Here is a 19,924-nt window from a genome sequence, read left to right on the forward strand (position 1 = left end):
GTGTCTGTTAGGTGATAGGCACCGAGCCAGGCCCATTTATTAGTTCATTAGTCCTTACAACAACCCTGGAGGTAGCTATTAGCCCTCCCATTTTATAGATGGGGATATAGAAAGTCAGTGAGCATGACTTGGCCAAGGTTATATGGTCAGTGTGAGGTGGAGCTAAGCTGTCTGACTTCAAGCTCATGCTCTTTTTACTAAGATATACATGCGAAGTAGGTAAATGGCACTTAAGAATCATATCTTGGTTAATATATCCTTATTCAAAGCCACTCAAAACTTGATTTTTTTTTTTTTAACAAAACCAATTGTAAAATAGGGTGGGGAAAGAAATAACACATCTTTCTGAGATGTCAGACTTCTTGAAGTGTGACCTAGTGACAAACAATCTCAAACAGCCTTCAAAAGGATGTGAAGTAAAGTCCATAAACCTTCATCCAAAGGCAGCATATCATGGTAGTAAACTTGAAGTACTGCCTGGGTGAGACTCTGGCCTTGAAATTCCTTTCTATCGGAATGACTCTGAGCTATTATTTCCCTCTCTAGGTCTCATTTTCTAGTATCCATCAGATGATTGTTATAATCATTAAATAAGATAGTATATATAAAATGTTTAGCATATTAGTACCAGGCACATAATGATCATTCAGTTAAACATTAATTATTATTAGTAAAACTGTAAAAATTATTTTTTGCATATAAGTCTAATAAGCTTGGATCTGGTATTCAAGAATATACTATGTTAGGTGCAGTATAATAGAAGATGGGACAGCTGACCACCACAACGGGCAGCTGTCACCTCTCACTGACAGCAGCAAGAAGGGACAGCTGAAATAAGATGCCCCAGGAGGACCAAAAAACAAAAAACCAAAACACTGTAAGAACATCAATAATAGGCATTTTTATTATGCTTCACACTTTGCAAAGCTGTTTCCCAATCATTTCATTTGATCCATACAACACTGCTGTGACATAGGGAGGGCATTATTCCATTTTGCAGATGAGAAAAGGGAGGTTCGGGGAATTTAATGCCTTCTCTGGAGTCATTGCTAGTCAAAAGAGCAAAGAGTACCGCAGTCTATAGATGTGCTGTTCGATAGAGTAGCCATGTGTGGCTACTTAAAATTAAATAAAATAAATATTCCGTTCCTCAGTAGCACAGCCACATTTCAGGTGCTGACTAGCTATGTGTGGCTCGTGGCACTCATGTTGGTCAACACAGATTATAGACCATTTTCATCACTTTAGAGTGTTTCATTGGATAGTGCTGGTCTATAGAAATGAGAGCACCAAACCATTACTACATAATACTATGCCTGGAGTCCGTGATATTGAACCTAATTCTCAAGAAAGAAGTCAGGAAAGAGGAAAATACTTCAGAAGTATTTCTATGAAGAACACTTTAAGCTTTGTACTCTACAGCTAAATTGGTGTGTCAATAGCCCATGAGCATCATGAGAATTGGGCTCAAAATCCCCCAGAGGGCCTGGTACCAGTGCTCTGCCCACAGAATCTACAAAGATTTACTGAGTAGTTCCATTTGATCATCCACTCATTTCAGAAAAATATATCACTGTAAGAGAATTCTCCCTGAAGCAAATAAGTGGCATGTCATAAAAATGTAAGTAATAACCTTTGTTAAAATCTCATGAGCATTTATGGTTGTGTATTTAAAAATTATTCAATGTACATACAAAGTCCTTTTATACTCCAATATCTTTTCAGTACAGAAGGTTGTAAATAAATGTAATCGAAAGAGATGAATGCCAGTTAAAATGAATATGTCTGAAGACAAGGAAAGTTTTTAATAGTGATATAAGCCTTAACAAGAAGATAGCCAAGGTTTTGCTTTTTGAAATGGTTTATAACATATCCCTAGTAAATCATAGGTTAACAGATCCTCCGTATGTCAATCTCAGCTTTTGGTTCACTTTCTTAGGACAACACTAGGAAATACCTTTTAGAAGTGGAGAACCTGACAGTAAATACCCTGTATTGTTTCGAAGAGACAGAAAATGCTCAAAAGTTTCAGACGTTAGTTTCCAGAGGATGACAAACAACTACATAAGAATCTTCAGCCTTGCCTGGCAGGATGCTGTTGTCAAATTCAAGGCGCATGGGCAAAGTTGGAGGTAGTTTCATTTTTTAAATTGACTTAGAAAGTCTTAATAATATATGTACATTTCATGAAAACATGAGCCTTAGTATAATGGCTTCTTTAGACAGATGGGACTCAATTTATGTTCTACATGATTGTACCCAAGAATTTTAGGCTTAAGATGTTTGTCATAAATATGGTTAATCTATTATTTTATGAGGGACACTAAATCTCAGCCTCCTGGATTTAGATAGATGTATGTCAAATTTATGACGGCCCTTGCCTATAAATGACAGATGCTGCTAAAGCGGAAAACTATCATTTTCTTCTACTCAACAGCACAAGGTCCTGTTGCTAGAGACAGAAATGGGGGAAGAGGCAGTTAGGAAGACCTTGCTGGCTAATCGATGGAGTCCTGCGGCAGTCAGCGGAAATGAGAAGTTGTCATTTGCAAAACTTGGCCCCATTTGTAACAACACATAAAAATTGTGAAACACACAGGGGAACCCATAAAAATGACGAGACAAGGGTCTCCATTTGTATTCTTGGCAGAAAAACTCTTTGACAAAATTGAAAATGCACTTTTATAAGGCAACAGGGTGACTATAAAAAGATGCAGTGCTGCCTTTCCAGGCAAATCAGACTGATCTACTAGTTAATAACTGCTCTGGATTCACACCTGAGGAATTGACGCCATGCAAAAGGCAACATGCTGAAAACTAAAGTGAGCTGTTCTGAGGTAGCCTATCTTATTTCCTTTCTTCTTACATCTTTTTCTGAGACTATCTTCTCACAGTCTCCATGGTATGGTCATTGGTATAGGATAAACAAAACCATCCCCTTGTCCCCAGTGGAAATCTTTAAGATGGACTGATTCAAAATTCTACTGGAAACATGGACAGTGTTCAGGACAACCCAACTGGGCTCTGTTGGAGGCAGTTCAAGGCTTCTGCCATATTGGCGATACCCTTCCGAGTGTGACCTCTATCTCAGTAAGTATATTTGTCTCTAGACACGTAAAGTCGACAATTGTCAAGCTGGAGCTTTGAGAACATTTGTCATTTACCTGAAATGAGTGTTTTCATTCAAACTTGCCCTTGAAAAGATCTGTAACTTCTAAAGCTTTGTTCTATTACAGTTAAATGCTACAGACAACATACTGCAGAGGAATTAAGGATTATCAATAAAACAAAGCCTTAATGACTCTTTCATTGCCATAGCTCCTACTAAAAAATATCAATAGTCAGCAAGCAATTTAAAAAGTAATATATGGTCCTAATACTAATTCTTTAAAACAGTGGTTTAGTGATTTCTGACTTTGCCCATTGGGATACTTGTTTTTACTTCTCCAATCAGAGAAGTTTAGAAGTAATGGGAATAATGGAATATGCATGGAACAAGAAGCCCTGAGCTCCTGCTCTGATGCTATTGGGGTATGAGTTGTGCAAACTTACACAAGTCATTTAACCTTTTCAAGACTCGGGTTCTTCATTGTAACCATATTTTTGGGAGCAGCTTGAAAGTGATGACTATATATTAATTTCCTTTGCAACCCTAATATCCAACACAGTGAAAAGAAAAACCAACACTAGCTTGGAAGCTCTTTGAGGGCAAGAAAATGTCTTTCTGTTCATTATTGCACCCTAGTATCTGGTAAAATATACATTAATACTATACTATTTAGTATAGACAATAAATATTTGTTGAGTGAATAAATGGATATAAAGCTTGTTGAATGAATGAATGAAAAATGGATACTAATTTCAGCCCTCCCTGTCACAGGGTTGTTGAGAGGGTCATACAAAAACATATATGTGACTGGATTTTATAAACTGAACAAATTTAAGGTGTTCCTATTGTTGTATTTCAAGCAGAATATGCTGGTTCCATCATCTTTGCTCTTAATTGCATTTATAAATATATCTATAGCATTTTGAGTCATTCCATCTGTTTCATCTGTTTAGACAGCAACTGATTAAAGGCTGTTTAGCTCTAAATAGCTTTATATACTTTGAACTAGAAATGTATTTTTCCCCATCTTAATATCTAATTAATTTTAAAAAAACATCTCGTGCTAAAGACTAGACATATGGACCATTAGGTTGACTATCACAATATTTTATCATTAGGTTGATTCTCACAATATTTTATTATTTTCAAGAAATAAGATTTTTCGAAGGCTCTCGGTTTTTGGAACCTGTTATGAGGGGTAAAATGCTGTCACAAAAGAGCATTCAATTTGATATATAGGCCATATTATCACAGGGAAATGTACTGTCATATGGCATTATGACACTTGAACTCCAGGGAGAAATTTGGGTAGAGTGTCCAATATGTTCTAGCCATCTTCCTGAAGCTGCCTAATGCTTGCTGTGTTTTGACCCCAATTCTCCCAAAGCACATTTCTCCTCCCTCCTACCATGTTTTGAACTCCCGTTGATACATCATTAAAAGTTGGGATAGATCCTAGGAGACCAAAAAGCCATTTCTCTGGATTTTACATTTAATTCTACCCCAACTTCTCAAAAGTAAACGGGACAGCTATTCTTACTTAACAGCCTTTAATGAAACATATTTATTTTTTTTCCCAATCATGTGGTCAGAGATTTTTATAATCAACGAAATTCTTGCTATTGTAGTTTAAACTCATTTTGTTTACTGACCTGAGAAAAAAAGAAAGCTTGCCATGACACCCTGGCATTTTTTATCTGATAGCTCCATTATGACAAATCTCTTCGTATTGCACAGATCCAGATACCAGAATCTATGAAGCAAATTACGTTTCCAGACGTAACATAAGAGAAAAAAATGGTTGTCCCATGTGCCAAAATAGCAGGTAAAAAGGCTTTTCTAGCTCTTGGAAGATTGTTAGGCCACTTCTTAGAAGAAATACTCTGTATTCTCAAGGAGCAGAGAGAGGTCATCTGTGGGTCTCATGCACCTTGTCAGATACTCTGAAATCACCCTTTTCTGACTGATGTTCAGGGAATTCCAGGATCTGTTCTCCCAGAAGCTTCTTCCCTCAACAACTGGCTATTTCCTCTCCCTCATGATTCGCCTTCATTGAACAACATTCTACTGCTAGGTTACTGATGCTGAAACATGAAAATGGAAATTGAATTAATCAGTTCTATAGATATTGTGAATGCCTGGATAGCTGAAATCTGGCAGCTGAGACCTCAAGTAACTAACATTTTTACTTTTCATTCAAATAACTAACAATCACATAGATACTGCCTAAGCCCACTTGACAGGAGCTCGTCATTAAGAAGAAAAAGACCAATGCTAGGGAATTTCAGTCTCCTAAGATTTGCTAGTCAACCATGACTTTTCACTGTGACTTTTACTAATTTTTGGCTGACTCAGAGGCAATGTTGTCAGAAATCAAAGATTTCATCCAATTAAGTGCCACAGTCACCATTCTTCCTCCTTCCCCCACCCCTCTACATCTCACCTAGACCATTTATGAAGTTTTCATGTCTTCTTTTCTTCTAAGACAGGTTTTAAATGAAATAAGAACCCGCTACCAAAAAAATCTATGATTCTGACAAAGCTGTGGAAGCTTTTTAAGGATTTAGAAAGGTAGTTAACAAAGGTTATGTATTACACTATTTAGACCAGATTTCCCATCTGGGCAAAACTTCTAATTTCCCAACTTGAAAATTCTACAAAACATATGTGGAAATTCTTGCTTAGTAGCCAACATTCAGTTAAAGGTGACAAAAGAATATGTATCTATTTAGCAAATACAACCCACTTTATTTTTAAAACAGTGCCATCTTTCAACAACTTTGGTATTGCTTTTGTGGAGATAATAGAACAAATAAAATATTTCATTAGTATTAACATTTATATAAAATATGGAGAAACAAAAAAGTAATTTGAATGACCCAACCAATGAATTACCAAATAATTTATACAACTTTTGAGTAAGGAAACATGGAAAATGAGGTAACCCTAAATAATAGGTGGTTTCCATTACATCTAGTCCAATTCTGCACAGTGGCATGGTAAGGGAGGCCAGTACTGTTGGACCACAGGTACTCTGCGGGTGGATAGGGAAGTGGCAGAGGAAGCAGAGCGTGCAGGACTGAAGACCGCCTCATAGCTCCTGAGGAAGAGATTCTGTGGTTATCTGTCTCCCCCTCACTCCACTCTCAGCCCCTGGGGTTCTTCCAGATCCCAGTTCTCTTTCCTTGTTTATGACTCTGCTGTACTTGACCCTGGTGCGTTCCTGTTGTTCACTAGGCAAACCCAGCTGCTCAGGAAGTCTCTCTGTTTCACAGAGCATTCGCCAGCATTCGAGGGTTGAAATAAAAGCCTTGAATTGTTAAACTTTCTTTTAACATAAGCTCATTGGGCACCTTGCAGGTATAAGGCGTGTCATGATTGTGACCCAGGCCCCTTTATTTGGATTTTCTTTTTCCATAGCACTCTTTCCTTAGGTCTATCCCCTAATCTTTGACTTTCTTTCCTACTTCCTTTCCTCTTCTTCCACACCTTTCCTTCTCTAATTGCTTTCTATTCTTTTATTGATTCTTCTGTCATTGAGACTTCTCTATTTCCATTTTTAACACTTTCTTCTGCTCATTACTTTTACTACTCTCCCTAGAGCAAACCCAATTCCCAAAAAATAATATAACTTAAGGGGAGCAGTGAGCACACGCAATAGCAACATTGGAACATTTACAGTACCTAGGAACCGTGCTACTAGCTCAAGACACAAAATAAGCTGAAAGAAGGGAGTGACACTAACCTCCATTGTTTCATCATTTTGCTTATGAGTATTGCTGCAGGTAAAGAGTATAATTCAGGCAATAAAACCTTTGACAGAGTTCTGTTTCATAGAGGCAACAATATTGTGTGGAAAATGAAACCAAGCAGGAAGTCAAGCAATGATAGATCCTGTTCTTCCAAATACTGAGTAATCTCCAGCAAATAACGGCCCCAAGGTGGACCTCGCCTGGGTTTGCTATTTTGTAAACTGGAGATAATGTTTGACTGTAATATCTGATAGATCTGGGTTAAAGATTAATTAGATAACATACATAAAAAGGCTTTGTAACTTTAGAAGGGGAGAAGTGCAATGTAATAATCTAATATTTATTATCTGTTGATCACACGACATGATTTAGTGATTCTGTTATACAAAGAACAAAAAGTCTTTATTAACCAAATTTGGGTTAGCTCACTAACCCAAATAACCTTCCAGGCTGCCAAGCTTTTGGAACCAGCATCTACGGGACCTAATCAATAATGGTTCCTTCCTACATTGTCTCTCTGTCTGACTAGGCTTTTCTGAAACTTCCTCTCACAGTAATGGATTTGCTCTTTTCCAAAGGCCCTGGGCAGCCACAGGAAAGCCTTCTTAAGTCTCCTCCTCAAATTCCACAAGGATTTGAAGAGCAGAAGAGAAGCAGAAGAGAAGGGTAAGGGTGTGTGTGCCTGTGTGTTTGTGTTTCCAACAACAGAGAGGTCCCTAAAGAAAGAGTCAAACATAAGAGAAAAGGACATATTTTCTTAATCTCCTTTGATAGACACTGTTCCTCAATTAATCACGGAAACAAGATGACTTAGCCATTGTGGCCTCCAGGGGCAGATGTGAGTGTGTGAAAGCCTGTTTAACATCCAATTTCATGGTATACATGCTAGAAAAATGAATTTCTTCCCTTCTCTCTGAATCATTCAGTTTGAAGCTACTCAGAAAATCTGCTGATTCATTGGGATTATGAAATACAGACTCTTCTTAAGAGGCGCGTCCACTAGTAAGCCATTTCCAATTATAGAAAGTTCTTTTGTAGTCAGTTCATAACTTTGTAAATAGTTCCCTTCAAATCCTCAAATTTGTTTGCAGCTCTGAGGGGAACTCTATGAAGATCTTCAAAAATCAAAATCTTTTATTATGGAACACATTTCCAGATCCATTTAATGATGCCACTCAGAAAACTTCCCCTTTCTGCCCTTCCACTCACCTTTACTGGGGTGAGAGAATATAAAAATGTCTATTTTATTTAAAAACAAGTTTTAAAAGAAGTCTGTAGTAAAAACCAAACATAAAATGAATAGAAAGGAATAATAAACTCGGTATTTTAGATGCATTTCTTGATTTTTGTCTAAACACATTTTGACTAAGCTGCCTCTACTTATTTTCATGCATAGATACTTATATAGATATATTTACACACACACATATATACTTCAATGTATATATTTAACAATATGGAATGGTAACATCAAATGCTTAGATTCCGGGCAAACACATAACCCTTCCTGTGAAGGAAACATATTCATATTATAAGAACAAACCATGGAGAGTAACATGCAACAGCTGAGGGGAGGAGAATGGGGTTGGGGCAGGGGACCAGGAGGAACACAAAGAATGTAAAGAACAAAAAGTGGCATTGACCTGATTTGTCAGAGCTGTTGCCTGTGATTGGAGTGATGGAGCAGCTGGGATTAGCCTTTGCGCTGTCCTTGGAAGAAACCATTTTGGGTTTATTTTTCGTTGCCTCTAGTGCTTTGACCTTCTTGGCATGTTTACTTCCTTTGTAGTGGGCCTCGGCCTGGCTCTACAAAGGAGAACAAATCAGGCTCATTTTCTGCTACTTACAAACACCACAATGGATGATCATGCAGGAGAAAATACATTCAATCATAGGAACCACAGACATTTACAACTCAGCCCTCCACTACGTTTTTGGCATTTAATGGTATACCAGGATCTAAGAGGTTTTTGTATATTGAAACCTTCTACACAACACAGAGGATCTGCGTCTTTACAAACCAGACACTACGTGAGTGGACAACAGGGTCAGGGCAAAACTGGGATGAAGGTGAGCTTTGTCACCAGTGCCCTCTCACCACTGCCTGTTGCGGTCACTTCTCAAACATTGGGCCGGCAGCAAGCTGCTTCCTTTGAGCATCCTACCCAGGCATGTCCTTCCACAACCATTCCATTTTGTTTCCTTTCAGCTGCAAACCTGTCCGTCTGCATCTACTTTCTTCTGGGCTCTGCTCTGAGAGCAACTGGTGGGACAAAGCAGCCTGCTAGTGAGTGGAAATGGCACTACAATTTGGAGTCATCTACATGCGCTTCCTGCGTCATTTTGATGATTCCAGTTCCAAGAACAGATGATACAAGCCACAAAGCAGGGAGGGACAATTCTTGTTTGTGATCTCACATGTGATTCTGAAGTCAAAGCAGTTAGCCTTACATTCACTCATGCACAGAGCACAGGTGGAACCGCGACTTCAATACTAGATCAAAAGGAAGAAAGAGATCAAGACAAGCGATGACTAAAAATCTTCAAAAGACAAAAACAAAGTACAGCAAAACGAGAAAAACATTTCGTCAATTTATTGACATTTGGAAAATTCCCCTCTGTCTAAAGAACAAGGATTGTATCTTTTTGGCATGTCATACTAATGTACATATTAACAAAGGAATCTAAGTATATTCACTTCAATTTTATTTTGAATAGACCCTGAAAATGTAAACATGCATTTGGTTAAAAAAAACAAAACAAACTGAAACATATTTTCTATATTAGCTTAGTTATAAAAGTGAAATGGATGATAAACCTATCATATAAAATGAGTTTGATTAGAGGATTTCTAAAGTAATAACTTTGTTTACATCAGTTTTCCTTATATACCCTTGTGTGTTTGAAGGTGATTATGCTAACATTTTTATTCATTTTCCTCAGCAAGAGGAATACAGGTGGAGAGTGTGTGTGTGGTAAGTAGGTAGGTAGAAGTGACAATGGACAGAACGAGCCAGGTTTTAATTCTATATTTCAACTAAAGGTATATCAGTTTTGGGGCTGGCCTGGTGGCGCAAAGTGCACAGGTTCTGCTTAGGCGGCCCGGGGTTCACCGTTTCGGATCCCAGGTGCAGACATGGCACCGCTTGACATGCCGTGCTGTGGTAGGCGTCCCACATATAAAGTGGAAGAAGATAGGCACGATGTTAGCTCAGGGCCAGACTTCCTCAGCAAAAAGAGGAGGATTGGCAGCAGTTAGCTCAGGGCTAATCTTCCTCAAAAAAAAAAAAATAAAAATCAGTGTTTTCCCTAGCATATAACCCCAGGCACCCGAGGTCAATAGCCCTGTATTGACTGTACACAATCCCTAACCTCCTGAATAGCTTTTCATAAATATCGCTTTAGATCATCATTGACTTATCACTGCTCACAGTTGGTTTGCTCAAGGACTTCTCTTCTTGTTCTCCATCAAATTGAAAAAAAAAATCTCGAGGGAGGGGAAAAGTGTAACATTATTTTAAGTCCTTTATTTATTACCAACCAAGAATGGTTAAATCAGCTCATATAGTTGGGTAGCTATAAATTAAGAAAATACACAACATCTTAAAAATTGATCATGTGAAGTAATATTAATAATGACTAATATCATTGAGACAAATGACTAATATTATGGAGCCTCTGCCAAGCACAGTTCAAAATGTGTCGGCTCATTTCATCCTCATAATACCCTGTGAGGTAGTACCATTAGTCAGCATTTTACAAACAGAAAACCAAGCCTAGAAAAGTTAAATGACTTATCAAAAGTCACACAGGTAGATGTAGAAGGCACTTTGTAGGTCTGAAATGCTTCCATGTGCACCCCTATTTAACTACATGTTCACACATTTACATACACATACTCACACTAGGTTAACATTATAACTTTACTAGAAGTGAAAAATTACACACACAAAAAGCACACTGCTTTTAATGACTCAGTGAAGGATTATATTTTAACACAAGTTTATAAACCTAGGGAATATCCGCTTAATTCATGGGAAATTTACTAGCATAATACCAGGCCTGATCCTTCTTGTGAGCAGCTAAGAAAGTCTCGCTTTTTAGGTATATAACAGTTCCTACAAGACATCAGAAGACCTCCTAATAATTCATCTTTCCAAGTATACTAAACAGTGTGATGTTACTTTGGTGCCTTTTGGCAAAAGAAACATGGTTCCCTGAATAAAACCAGCTAGCACAAGATAAGCAGAGTGTCATTTCCTCCTTATTATTTCCTGGCATCACTGCAGAAAGTTAACAGCATCAGTTAGCACTTGGGTTAAAGATCCAGCTAAGCGACACCTCAGTGGATGCCAAGATGGAATCCAGTGCCCCTAGCCATGGCCCGTTTTCCTTTTGAGCTCTGGGGCATGGAGAGAGGTGCAACAAGGGCTCGTAGCTTCTACTGACTGTTGTTTGGGAGAGATTGTGGAATAAACACAGTGGCAGGCACTCACTCACAGTGGGCATCTTTCCCATTCCCATGTGGTATTCTTAGTAGTAGCACTTTGCTATCCACAGGACTGTATCTGAGAGTGTCAACACCTTCTAAATCCTGGGCAAATCTTCAAGTGAAATGAGACACTGTTAAACAGTAACACGATTAACCTGACTTCATTATCTAGGAATTTCCTTAATTGAGGAGTGAAAGACACAAGGACAAGAGCCAGAAAACCCATGAACTAGGAAACACAATCAAGTCCAATCAACAATGGCTCTTGTGTCACTTCTAAGAGACTTGGTTGACCAAACCGACTGACTTTACACCTCGATGACTAATCAGTAGACTCATGTTTGTCTAGCACTAATGGTTTGCTTTCTGCTTCTCCGCCAAAAGGGCTGCTGTGCCCCCAGCTGGCAGTGATCATAGAAATCACTTGCCAAGAGTTGCCAGAATGAGAGTTGCCTAAACCACCATAGTGACCTCCACACAAGAATTCGTGGTTATCTAGGTTCTTCTCTCAGCGGTCACTCCAGCAGCTATCTGAATACCCACCAGTAGAGGTGTAGCTTTGACAGGAAATGAGATCCTGGAATGTTTTCCTTCCATTCATCTCCATCTTTGTTATTAAAGCCCTTCACTTTTCCAAATCCTCTACATCTCTCAGGACTCAACTAGTCCAAACAAAAAAGATAAAGAATGAGATAATGTATTACTTGAAAAATAAAAATGTAATAATGAGAAATTGTAAAATTCACTGTGCTCCCATTTCTGTTTTTTACTTTATTTCTAATTTGGATTTCAGAGACGTGGCTAGGATTTTGAAACATGATATTAAACTGTGTTCACTTTGTGTACAAAGAAAGTCCAAACACAGAATCACAAAGAGGCCTGGGAAGGGCAATGTTGCTGGAGAAAGTCCTCAACTACGTATTTACCAAAAGAACCAATCTTGTTGCATTTAAAAAAGTAATTAGAACTGTTCTCATAATTAAAGAAAAGTACATCATTAAAACTATTGGCATCTGTTTTTTCTGAGACCTTAGATCTCAATTTGTTAAGCAGTGTTATAGGGGAAATAACAGAGGTCAGTTAATTTTCAGAAAAACTCCATACACTAAAATGCCAAATAAAACAGATGTCAAATGAACTACCAGGCTAAACTAACAAGGGGAAACGTGATTATTTATTCCACAAAGAATTATTTAGCACCTGCCATGTGCTAGACATAATGAAGGATTAAAAACAAAGACTCCTACTCGCAAGAATGGTACTTGGAAGAAAAGACATGCATGCAAATAACTATAACCCAAAGCAGAGAGTGGAAAACGGGAGGTCAAGAACAACAAGGAAGTCTGGGAGTCAGAGCAGAGGTAAATCTTGTCGGATTGGAGGGGATCATGGAAGCTTCGTGAAAAAGGGACATCAGAGAGGGCCCTGCTCTGGGGGCAGGGTTCTGAAGTGGCAGCGTGCAGGGGAGGGTTTCAGCAAAGGGGCCAGTACACGCCAGGGCAGTGAAGTCCTGTGAACGATGCAGTGCTCCCGGGCACATTCGCTTTTCAGCATCTCTAGAACACACAGAGAGAAAAGGAACAACGGGGCAAGGCCACCGCATCATGGTACCTTGAAAACTATTATCCCCTGTGGAGCAGAAAAGAAATAATAGTGTCCTACAATTAAAAAAGCAAATGCTGTATTGGTAGGTATCTTGTATAGATGGTTAGGAAGTAAGATGTTGCTTTTACATCATAGATTTTAACTAGCTTCAAACCATAATCCCATATTAAAAGAACAACTAAATTATTTATGTTGAAGCTTTAATAATTATTTGAGATAAAAACATAGCGCTTAATATTATTATAGACACACATATTAAGAAACAAACTAAAATTAGAGTAATAGCTAAATAATTACTTGAATCTTTGCTTTAACATAAGACTATTTTTACCTATTAAAATTCTTTTTGCACATACTTATTGCATTGACAAAATCATACACTCACAGAGACAAAGCTACAACTTAGGAAACATAAGATGCACCCAAGAGAAAGGCTTACGTAATCCAAAGATTGCTAGTAAGTCTTTCTGCTGATATTTGCAATTGTAAGGCCTGCAATATCAGTAATGACATACTACTGGCTTTGATATTCACTTCATTCAATCCTCATCTACTGGGATCTGTTGAAAACAAAGTCCAGATAAAATTATAACCATTGTGAGATTTTTAGCTTAAAAAGACACAAAGTCTTTGCTAATTTCTAATTTACAGCTAAGTGAAACACTCCAGGTTGCTGTGGCCTGTCCAGGGTCACCACCTGGCTTAACTCCAGGCGGAGTGGAGCACTATTCATATCTAATTCAATGCAAATGGTGTCCTGCAGGGCCAGATTTCTGGCTATGATGTTTCACATTTACTGTTTTTAAGGTATATATAAAAAAAAGCCATCAACTCCAAATATTTCTTTGTTACTAAAGAAGAATGTGGTGGCTCTCTAGGAAGAAAATGAGGCACACTCTAGACTGCTAATTCTCTTTGGGTCTAATTTAGATTCTATCAAACATCACAAGACAGAAGCAGAATTCCTGGGTTGCAGCTGCTTTCAATTGCCACTATTTGAATAAAAGAGCATTACATACATATTCGTTCACATTATAGAAAAAGTTCCACGTAGGCAAATTAACTAATTTCTTAAAATGTTAAGATATTTAGTGGGCTTCAAGTTAATTTTTCAAATGTAGCTTATTAGTCAGCTAAGAGAGTCGATGCTCATGTTTCTGGTGCATGATTCATTGGTGGAATTACTTTACATATTGAAACATGGAGAAGCTATAAATGAACCTAAGAACTATGACAGAATTTACATGATGAATTAGAAAAACACTGACATTTGAGTTTAAAATCATCTGGAATATAGCAAAAAGTGGCTTTTTTAATAAAGAGAGTTTTTTTTTTGGTGAGGAAGATTCTCCCTGAGCTGACATCTGTGCCAATCTTCCTCTATTTTGCATGTACGATGCTGCCACAGCATGGCTTGATGAGCGTGTAGGTCTGCTCCTGGAATCCAAACCCGCGAACCTGGGCTGCCAAAGTGGAGCACACTGAATTTAACCACTGCACCACTGGGCTGGCCCCAATAAAGTGATTTTTTTTTTTTAAATTTTTTCTTATAGAGTTCCAAGTGAACAAAAGTTTGCCTCATTTTCCCAATGAGGTTATAATTTAATTATGTGAAGGTGGATTATTAATTTTAGATGATTTCCCAAAATCTAAGATTCTTTCTCTGAATATCCAAACACATACCCTGTTTCTAGTTTAAGGTTGAGTAGAGAGCAGGGTGTAAGAGACAGTTATTTGAGCTTGGCTATGACAACTGTGATCTGAGCCCCAAATCCTTTGATTTATTCAATCCTGCTCTCCCCTCCTGTCCTCTGCTTATTTTCAAATTAGGCCACAATTAAAATTTATGTCCACGGGGCTGGCCCTGTGGCTGAGTGGTTAAGTTTGAGTGCTCCACTTTGGTGGCCTGGGGTTTCGCCAGTTTGGAGCCTGGGCATGGACATGGCATCGCTCATTGGGCCATGCTGAGGCGGCATCCCACAGCACAACTGGAAGGGCCTACAACTAGAATCCACAACTATGTATTGGGGGCTTTGGGGAGAAGAAGAAGAAAAAAACAAAAGAAGATTGGCAACAGATGTTAGCTCTGGTGCCAATCTTTAAAAAAAAACAACAGACTGTTTACTTCTCCATTTTAATTACATTACAATATTTTTCTTTTTTTTTCTTTTGAAGAAGGTTAGCCCTGAGCTAACATCTGCCACCAATCCTCCTCTTTTTTGCTGAGGAAGACTGGCTCTGAGCTAACAGCCATGCCCATCTTCCTCTACTTTCTATGTGGGATGCCTGCCACAGCATGGCTTGCCAAGTGATGCATAGGTCCACACCTGGGATCTGAACTGGTGAGCCCTGGGCCACTGAAGCAGAACGTGTGAACTTAACCGCTGTGCCACCAGACTGACCCCTACATTACAACTTTTGAAAGGTATATTTACTTTGTCTTCTAGGTTGGGGGCCAATATTTGAGTCAACTTAATGATAAATGTATGTGTAAACTCCTACTATGTGCACTAGAGTTTACATGAGGCAAAATGAAGTAAATGAACCCTGGTGAAATATGCCCTTAATCTCCCTTCCAAATTATAAGGGGGAGTAAACCATGAAGTCACACAGAATGCACTTGATAAGCCATATTCTCTAAGTTATGCCAAAGTGGGAAAATTAGTGCTCTGTACACTAACATAACCTTGAATATGAAATGATGGGAACATTTATAATTTATAAAAATATCTAACTTTCTCAAAGAATTATGCATATGGGGACCTAACCTGTTAGAATGTCTAAATCTTAGAATTTTTATGAAACACATGAACATCATCTTTTATTTTTATAATACATTACAAAACATTAAGGGTTTGTTAATAATTACTTAATATTCTTGAGTCATTTGTGATTTCCCAAAGTATTCAAAAGTGGAAATTATCCACCTCTCAAATTAATTTCATATTTTATATTAAACTAGCAAATTTTACTTAGTGATTCTCAGCTACCTTGCACTGTAAAGAAGGGTAGCTCAGAGTTTATAGTGATTTCACAGTTACATCCCAGATTTCTTTCTACCATGTTTGAGGGTGCAGCCCTTTCAGTAGGGAAATGGATTGCCATTGCGTGCTTTCTAAGAGCCATTTTCGTTACTCAGTGATAAGTAATGCAATATAATTCAAGTCTACGCATTGAAGTCGTGACTCTACAGCTAACTAATTCAAGTCTTCTGATGGTCTTTTAAATTAGGCTCCCAGGCTTCCACACATTAATTTTTAATCAGTCTAGAAGGTATTACATTTACTTCCATTTCCATATTAAAGAAATTTACATAAATGATACAAAATAAATCTAAAATTAGAATTTGCATTGTGTCTCCTTACGTTTGATATATAATATGCTTAATGTAGACAAAAGTGGCAAAGTAACTTTGAAAATGCAATGCTCAGAAAATTGGTTGAAGAATGGCTTTACTAATATTTTATATATGTTTAATATATTATTTATTTATCATTACTCATTTGAAAACCTCTTTTACAAAATAGATTTTTGTAAAACTCATACCTCAAAGCCATAAACCAATTTTTAAAACCCAGCATTTTATAATTCAAAATTAAGTGAAATATGTAAATGTGAAGATTAATACTATCTCCTTTCAAAACATACAAATTTAACTAAAAGAAAATAAAGAAACTGTACATCTGCAGTAGTCACTTAGCCAACCTGGGACATGTTAAGGCTGTCTCTACATTAAAGTACCAGATTGAACTAGAAGTTTTCATCCCAGATTAATCTGGTCAACCTTCTTTACGTATAAAAGATTGGTCTACTGGAGGCAAAAATAAATAAACATGCCTGTAACTTTGATTCACCCATAAATACCAAAATATCTGGATATAATCAGCGAATGCTAAGTGAACTTCCAGTTTCTGATTCTGTGTGATATTGTCTAAAAGGTCTACTCACCAACAATAGTCACAACAAAGGTTGTTCATATAATATATGATATGATCAATGTGAGCACTGTCTGACTCATCTTTGAGTCTTCTGAAGCACCTATTACATGGTACACACTCAACAAAGAGTTGTTGAATTGAACACAAAATATATTGGACAGAATAAGAAAAGTCTTAAAAAGCAGGAATTTAACACTTAAGTTTCATTTATTCTTTCATTTGACAAATATTTATTGATTACCTATTATGTTCCAGGCATCATTCTAAGTGCTGTGGAATGCAGGTCTAGTGAAACTTACATTCTAGTATGGGGAAATCAACAATGAAATATAGATTTACATATATTTTAGATACTAAGTGTTAAGTGATGTGATACATTTATAATACATTAGATGGTGCTACAAACAAATAAGGAAAGGTAGGGAGGGTAGACTATGATGGGATGGGGTGCCATTTTAGGTATAAGGAAAGTCTTTCTGTTGAGGGGGCATTTGTACAGAGACCTGAATGAAGTGAAGGAGTTAATCAGGTAGATATCTGGGAGAAGAGCATTTCAGGTCCAGGGAACAGCAACTGGCCGTTGTAAGGATTTTGCCTTTTATTCTACGTAGATGGGAAATCCCAGCAGTGGTTTGAACAGAGCAGTAGCCTTGTTTGATTTCTGTTTATAAAATGATCACTCTAGTTACTGTGTGGAGAATAAGCTACGAGTATACGGTGGGGAGGTTGGGGGTGAGGCGAACTAGAAGAGGAGGCCATTACATTATCCAGACAAGAGATGAAAAGGTTCAAAGTCAAATCCCACTGAAGGATCAGAAAGCCTTCAAAGGAAGGATTTTCTTAACCAGTAGTTATAATATTTGGCAGATCTGCAATCTTTGGACTTGAATCATCCACGATTTCTATACAATTTTACTTGTGTCTAATTAGCTAACCATTACTTTTGTTTCTTTTAAGGTTTAAAATTGTTTTTATTTTTGTCTAGGCAATCCAATCCCACAGTCCAAAAGTATTGGAAAAAAGTATCTACTGTGAAAAGTCTACCTTTCAGACTCAGCAACTAGTTGTCACTTTCCATATAGCCTGCCAGAGAAAATTTGCACGCCTATCAAGCAAATATATATGTATATATGTATTTTTCCATTCTTCTATTTTTAGACAAAAACGTAAATACCACATATGCTGTTCTGCTGTTCAGCTTTTGCTTTTCTACTTAGCAATAGATCTTAGACATTTTTAAAATGAGTAATTAGAAAGTTTTCTAATTTTTTAAATGGTTGTGTATATATATTCCACTATATGACTGAACCAAATTTATTTCAACGGCATCTTATTGAAAGATATATAAGTTGTTTCCAGAGTTGTGCTGTCACCCATGATGCAAAAATAGGCATTAGATGCTTAAAATGGTTATTTTTCTTCTTTTACAACTAGAAATGATTTTTAAAAGTACTTTAATTGAATTAAAGCAGACATTTTAAATTTTCCTAATTAGTTTCCATACCCTAATTTGTATATATTGTAGCTATATGTTCTCCTAAGCGTATTTCTGGGAATCAGGCAACAAAATGTGCACCCCTGCCCTGGGCTTAAGAAAATGGTATGCAAACTGGAGGAAAGAAAGGGCCTTGAGATGAGTCTTCAATAACAGAAAGGATTCCAAAGGCAAGAGGTACATACTCCCAATAAGGAGAAGACTCTGATAAGGAAAAAATGTCTGAAAAAACAAATTTTTGTTTAGGGAAATATGAATAATCCAGTTTGAGTGAAATGCAGGTGTAGGTAGAGTATAGTGGAAGAAAAGATTAGAAAGGCAAATACCCTATTGTTGAAGCCTTAAATGCTAGGTAGTGGGAAGGCAGTTAACAGATAGCATACTTAGGTAGGTAATGAGAAGCCACTGAGGGCTTTTTTACTAGCACAATCTGTTAGTAGCAAAGGCCAACTAGAAGGAAAGAAAAGACTGGAGAGTAACCAGAAGGTTCTTACCACAGCAAGTCAGGGAGTAATGGGGTTCTCAAATACACAGATTTCAAATTTTAGGGATACTATAAACCAAAATCCAGAGCTTTTATAGAAAAGGAGGTATTCCTCTCATTAAGGCAAGTCTCTCAATCCAGAGATGCTGTTCCTTTTTGCCTTCTCCAGTGTCTATTATCTCTTCTCTTTTTTACATTTATATTTAACCCCCACGAAAAAATCCTTCGCATCAGTGTTTAAACAAGCTCAGATCTCCCCAACCAAAATAAAACATCCCTCAACCTACCCCTAGCTTTTCACTCTCTCTCTCTTTCACAGTCTAATTTAAGTTAATTGTGTGCACATCTCCATTTTGTCTTCTCTAATCTGGTCCACCCCAATGCCCCAAAACATACATCACCAAAACACCAATGCCCTATATCCTAAAACTATGAACATCTTTTATTCCTCATCTTGCTTGAGGAGGTGGCCAGTGCACCAGACCCTGCTGACTCCTTGCTTCCTCTTTGGAAGGCACGCTTTCTCAGGTTCTTTCTGAGGCTGGTGTTGCCCCACCTTCATTTCAGAACCATTTGTAGGTTCATCTTCCCCTGCCCAGTCACTGAATGTTGATATATTCCAAGGCTCAGTATTAGGCCTTCTTGTCTTCTTACTCCAAACTTTCCAGTCTACTCCCCATTTGATCTCACCCACACTACAACTTCCCCAACCTCCTCTACACCAATAATTTCCTGGTTTCTACCTCTCTAGTTCAGATCTCTTTTCTGAGCTTCAGACTCAGACTATCCACTTGGATATCTCAAAATACCTTAAACATAAGTTCCGAACCAAAACTCCTGGTATCACTTGTCTCTGCTTTGCTGCCTGAACTGCGTAGTCCTCTTCCAGTAGTCATTTCCTGCCAATAGCATCACTCCACATCTGTTTCAAGAGCCAAATCCAGGGATCATCCTCATTGTCACACTCTACCTCCACCACCACATTCAATCAATGACTAAGTCCTATAGATTACCTCCTAAATGTTTCTCTAATCCAGCTGATTCTTTAC

At 37.7% G+C, this 19,924-nt stretch overlaps 1 protein-coding gene across 30 annotated transcripts in view; it reads right to left on the reverse strand.

Moving 5' to 3' along the window:
* Positions 1-19,924, reverse strand: part of ZNF385B (zinc finger protein 385B) — a 385,687-nt gene that overhangs the window by 22,703 nt on the left and 343,060 nt on the right. For all 30 annotated transcript variants that reach the window (XM_070581599.1, XM_070581604.1, XM_070581606.1 and 27 more), the window contains one exon: positions 8,505-8,667. In XM_070581599.1, the coding sequence (XP_070437700.1) occupies positions 8,505-8,667 (163 nt within the window). The remainder of the gene's footprint in view (positions 1-8,504; positions 8,668-19,924) is intronic.

The sequence above is a fragment of the Equus przewalskii genome, chromosome 17 (assembly GCF_037783145.1).
Source record: "Equus przewalskii isolate Varuska chromosome 17, EquPr2, whole genome shotgun sequence".
Taxonomy (NCBI): Eukaryota; Metazoa; Chordata; class Mammalia; order Perissodactyla; family Equidae; genus Equus; species Equus przewalskii.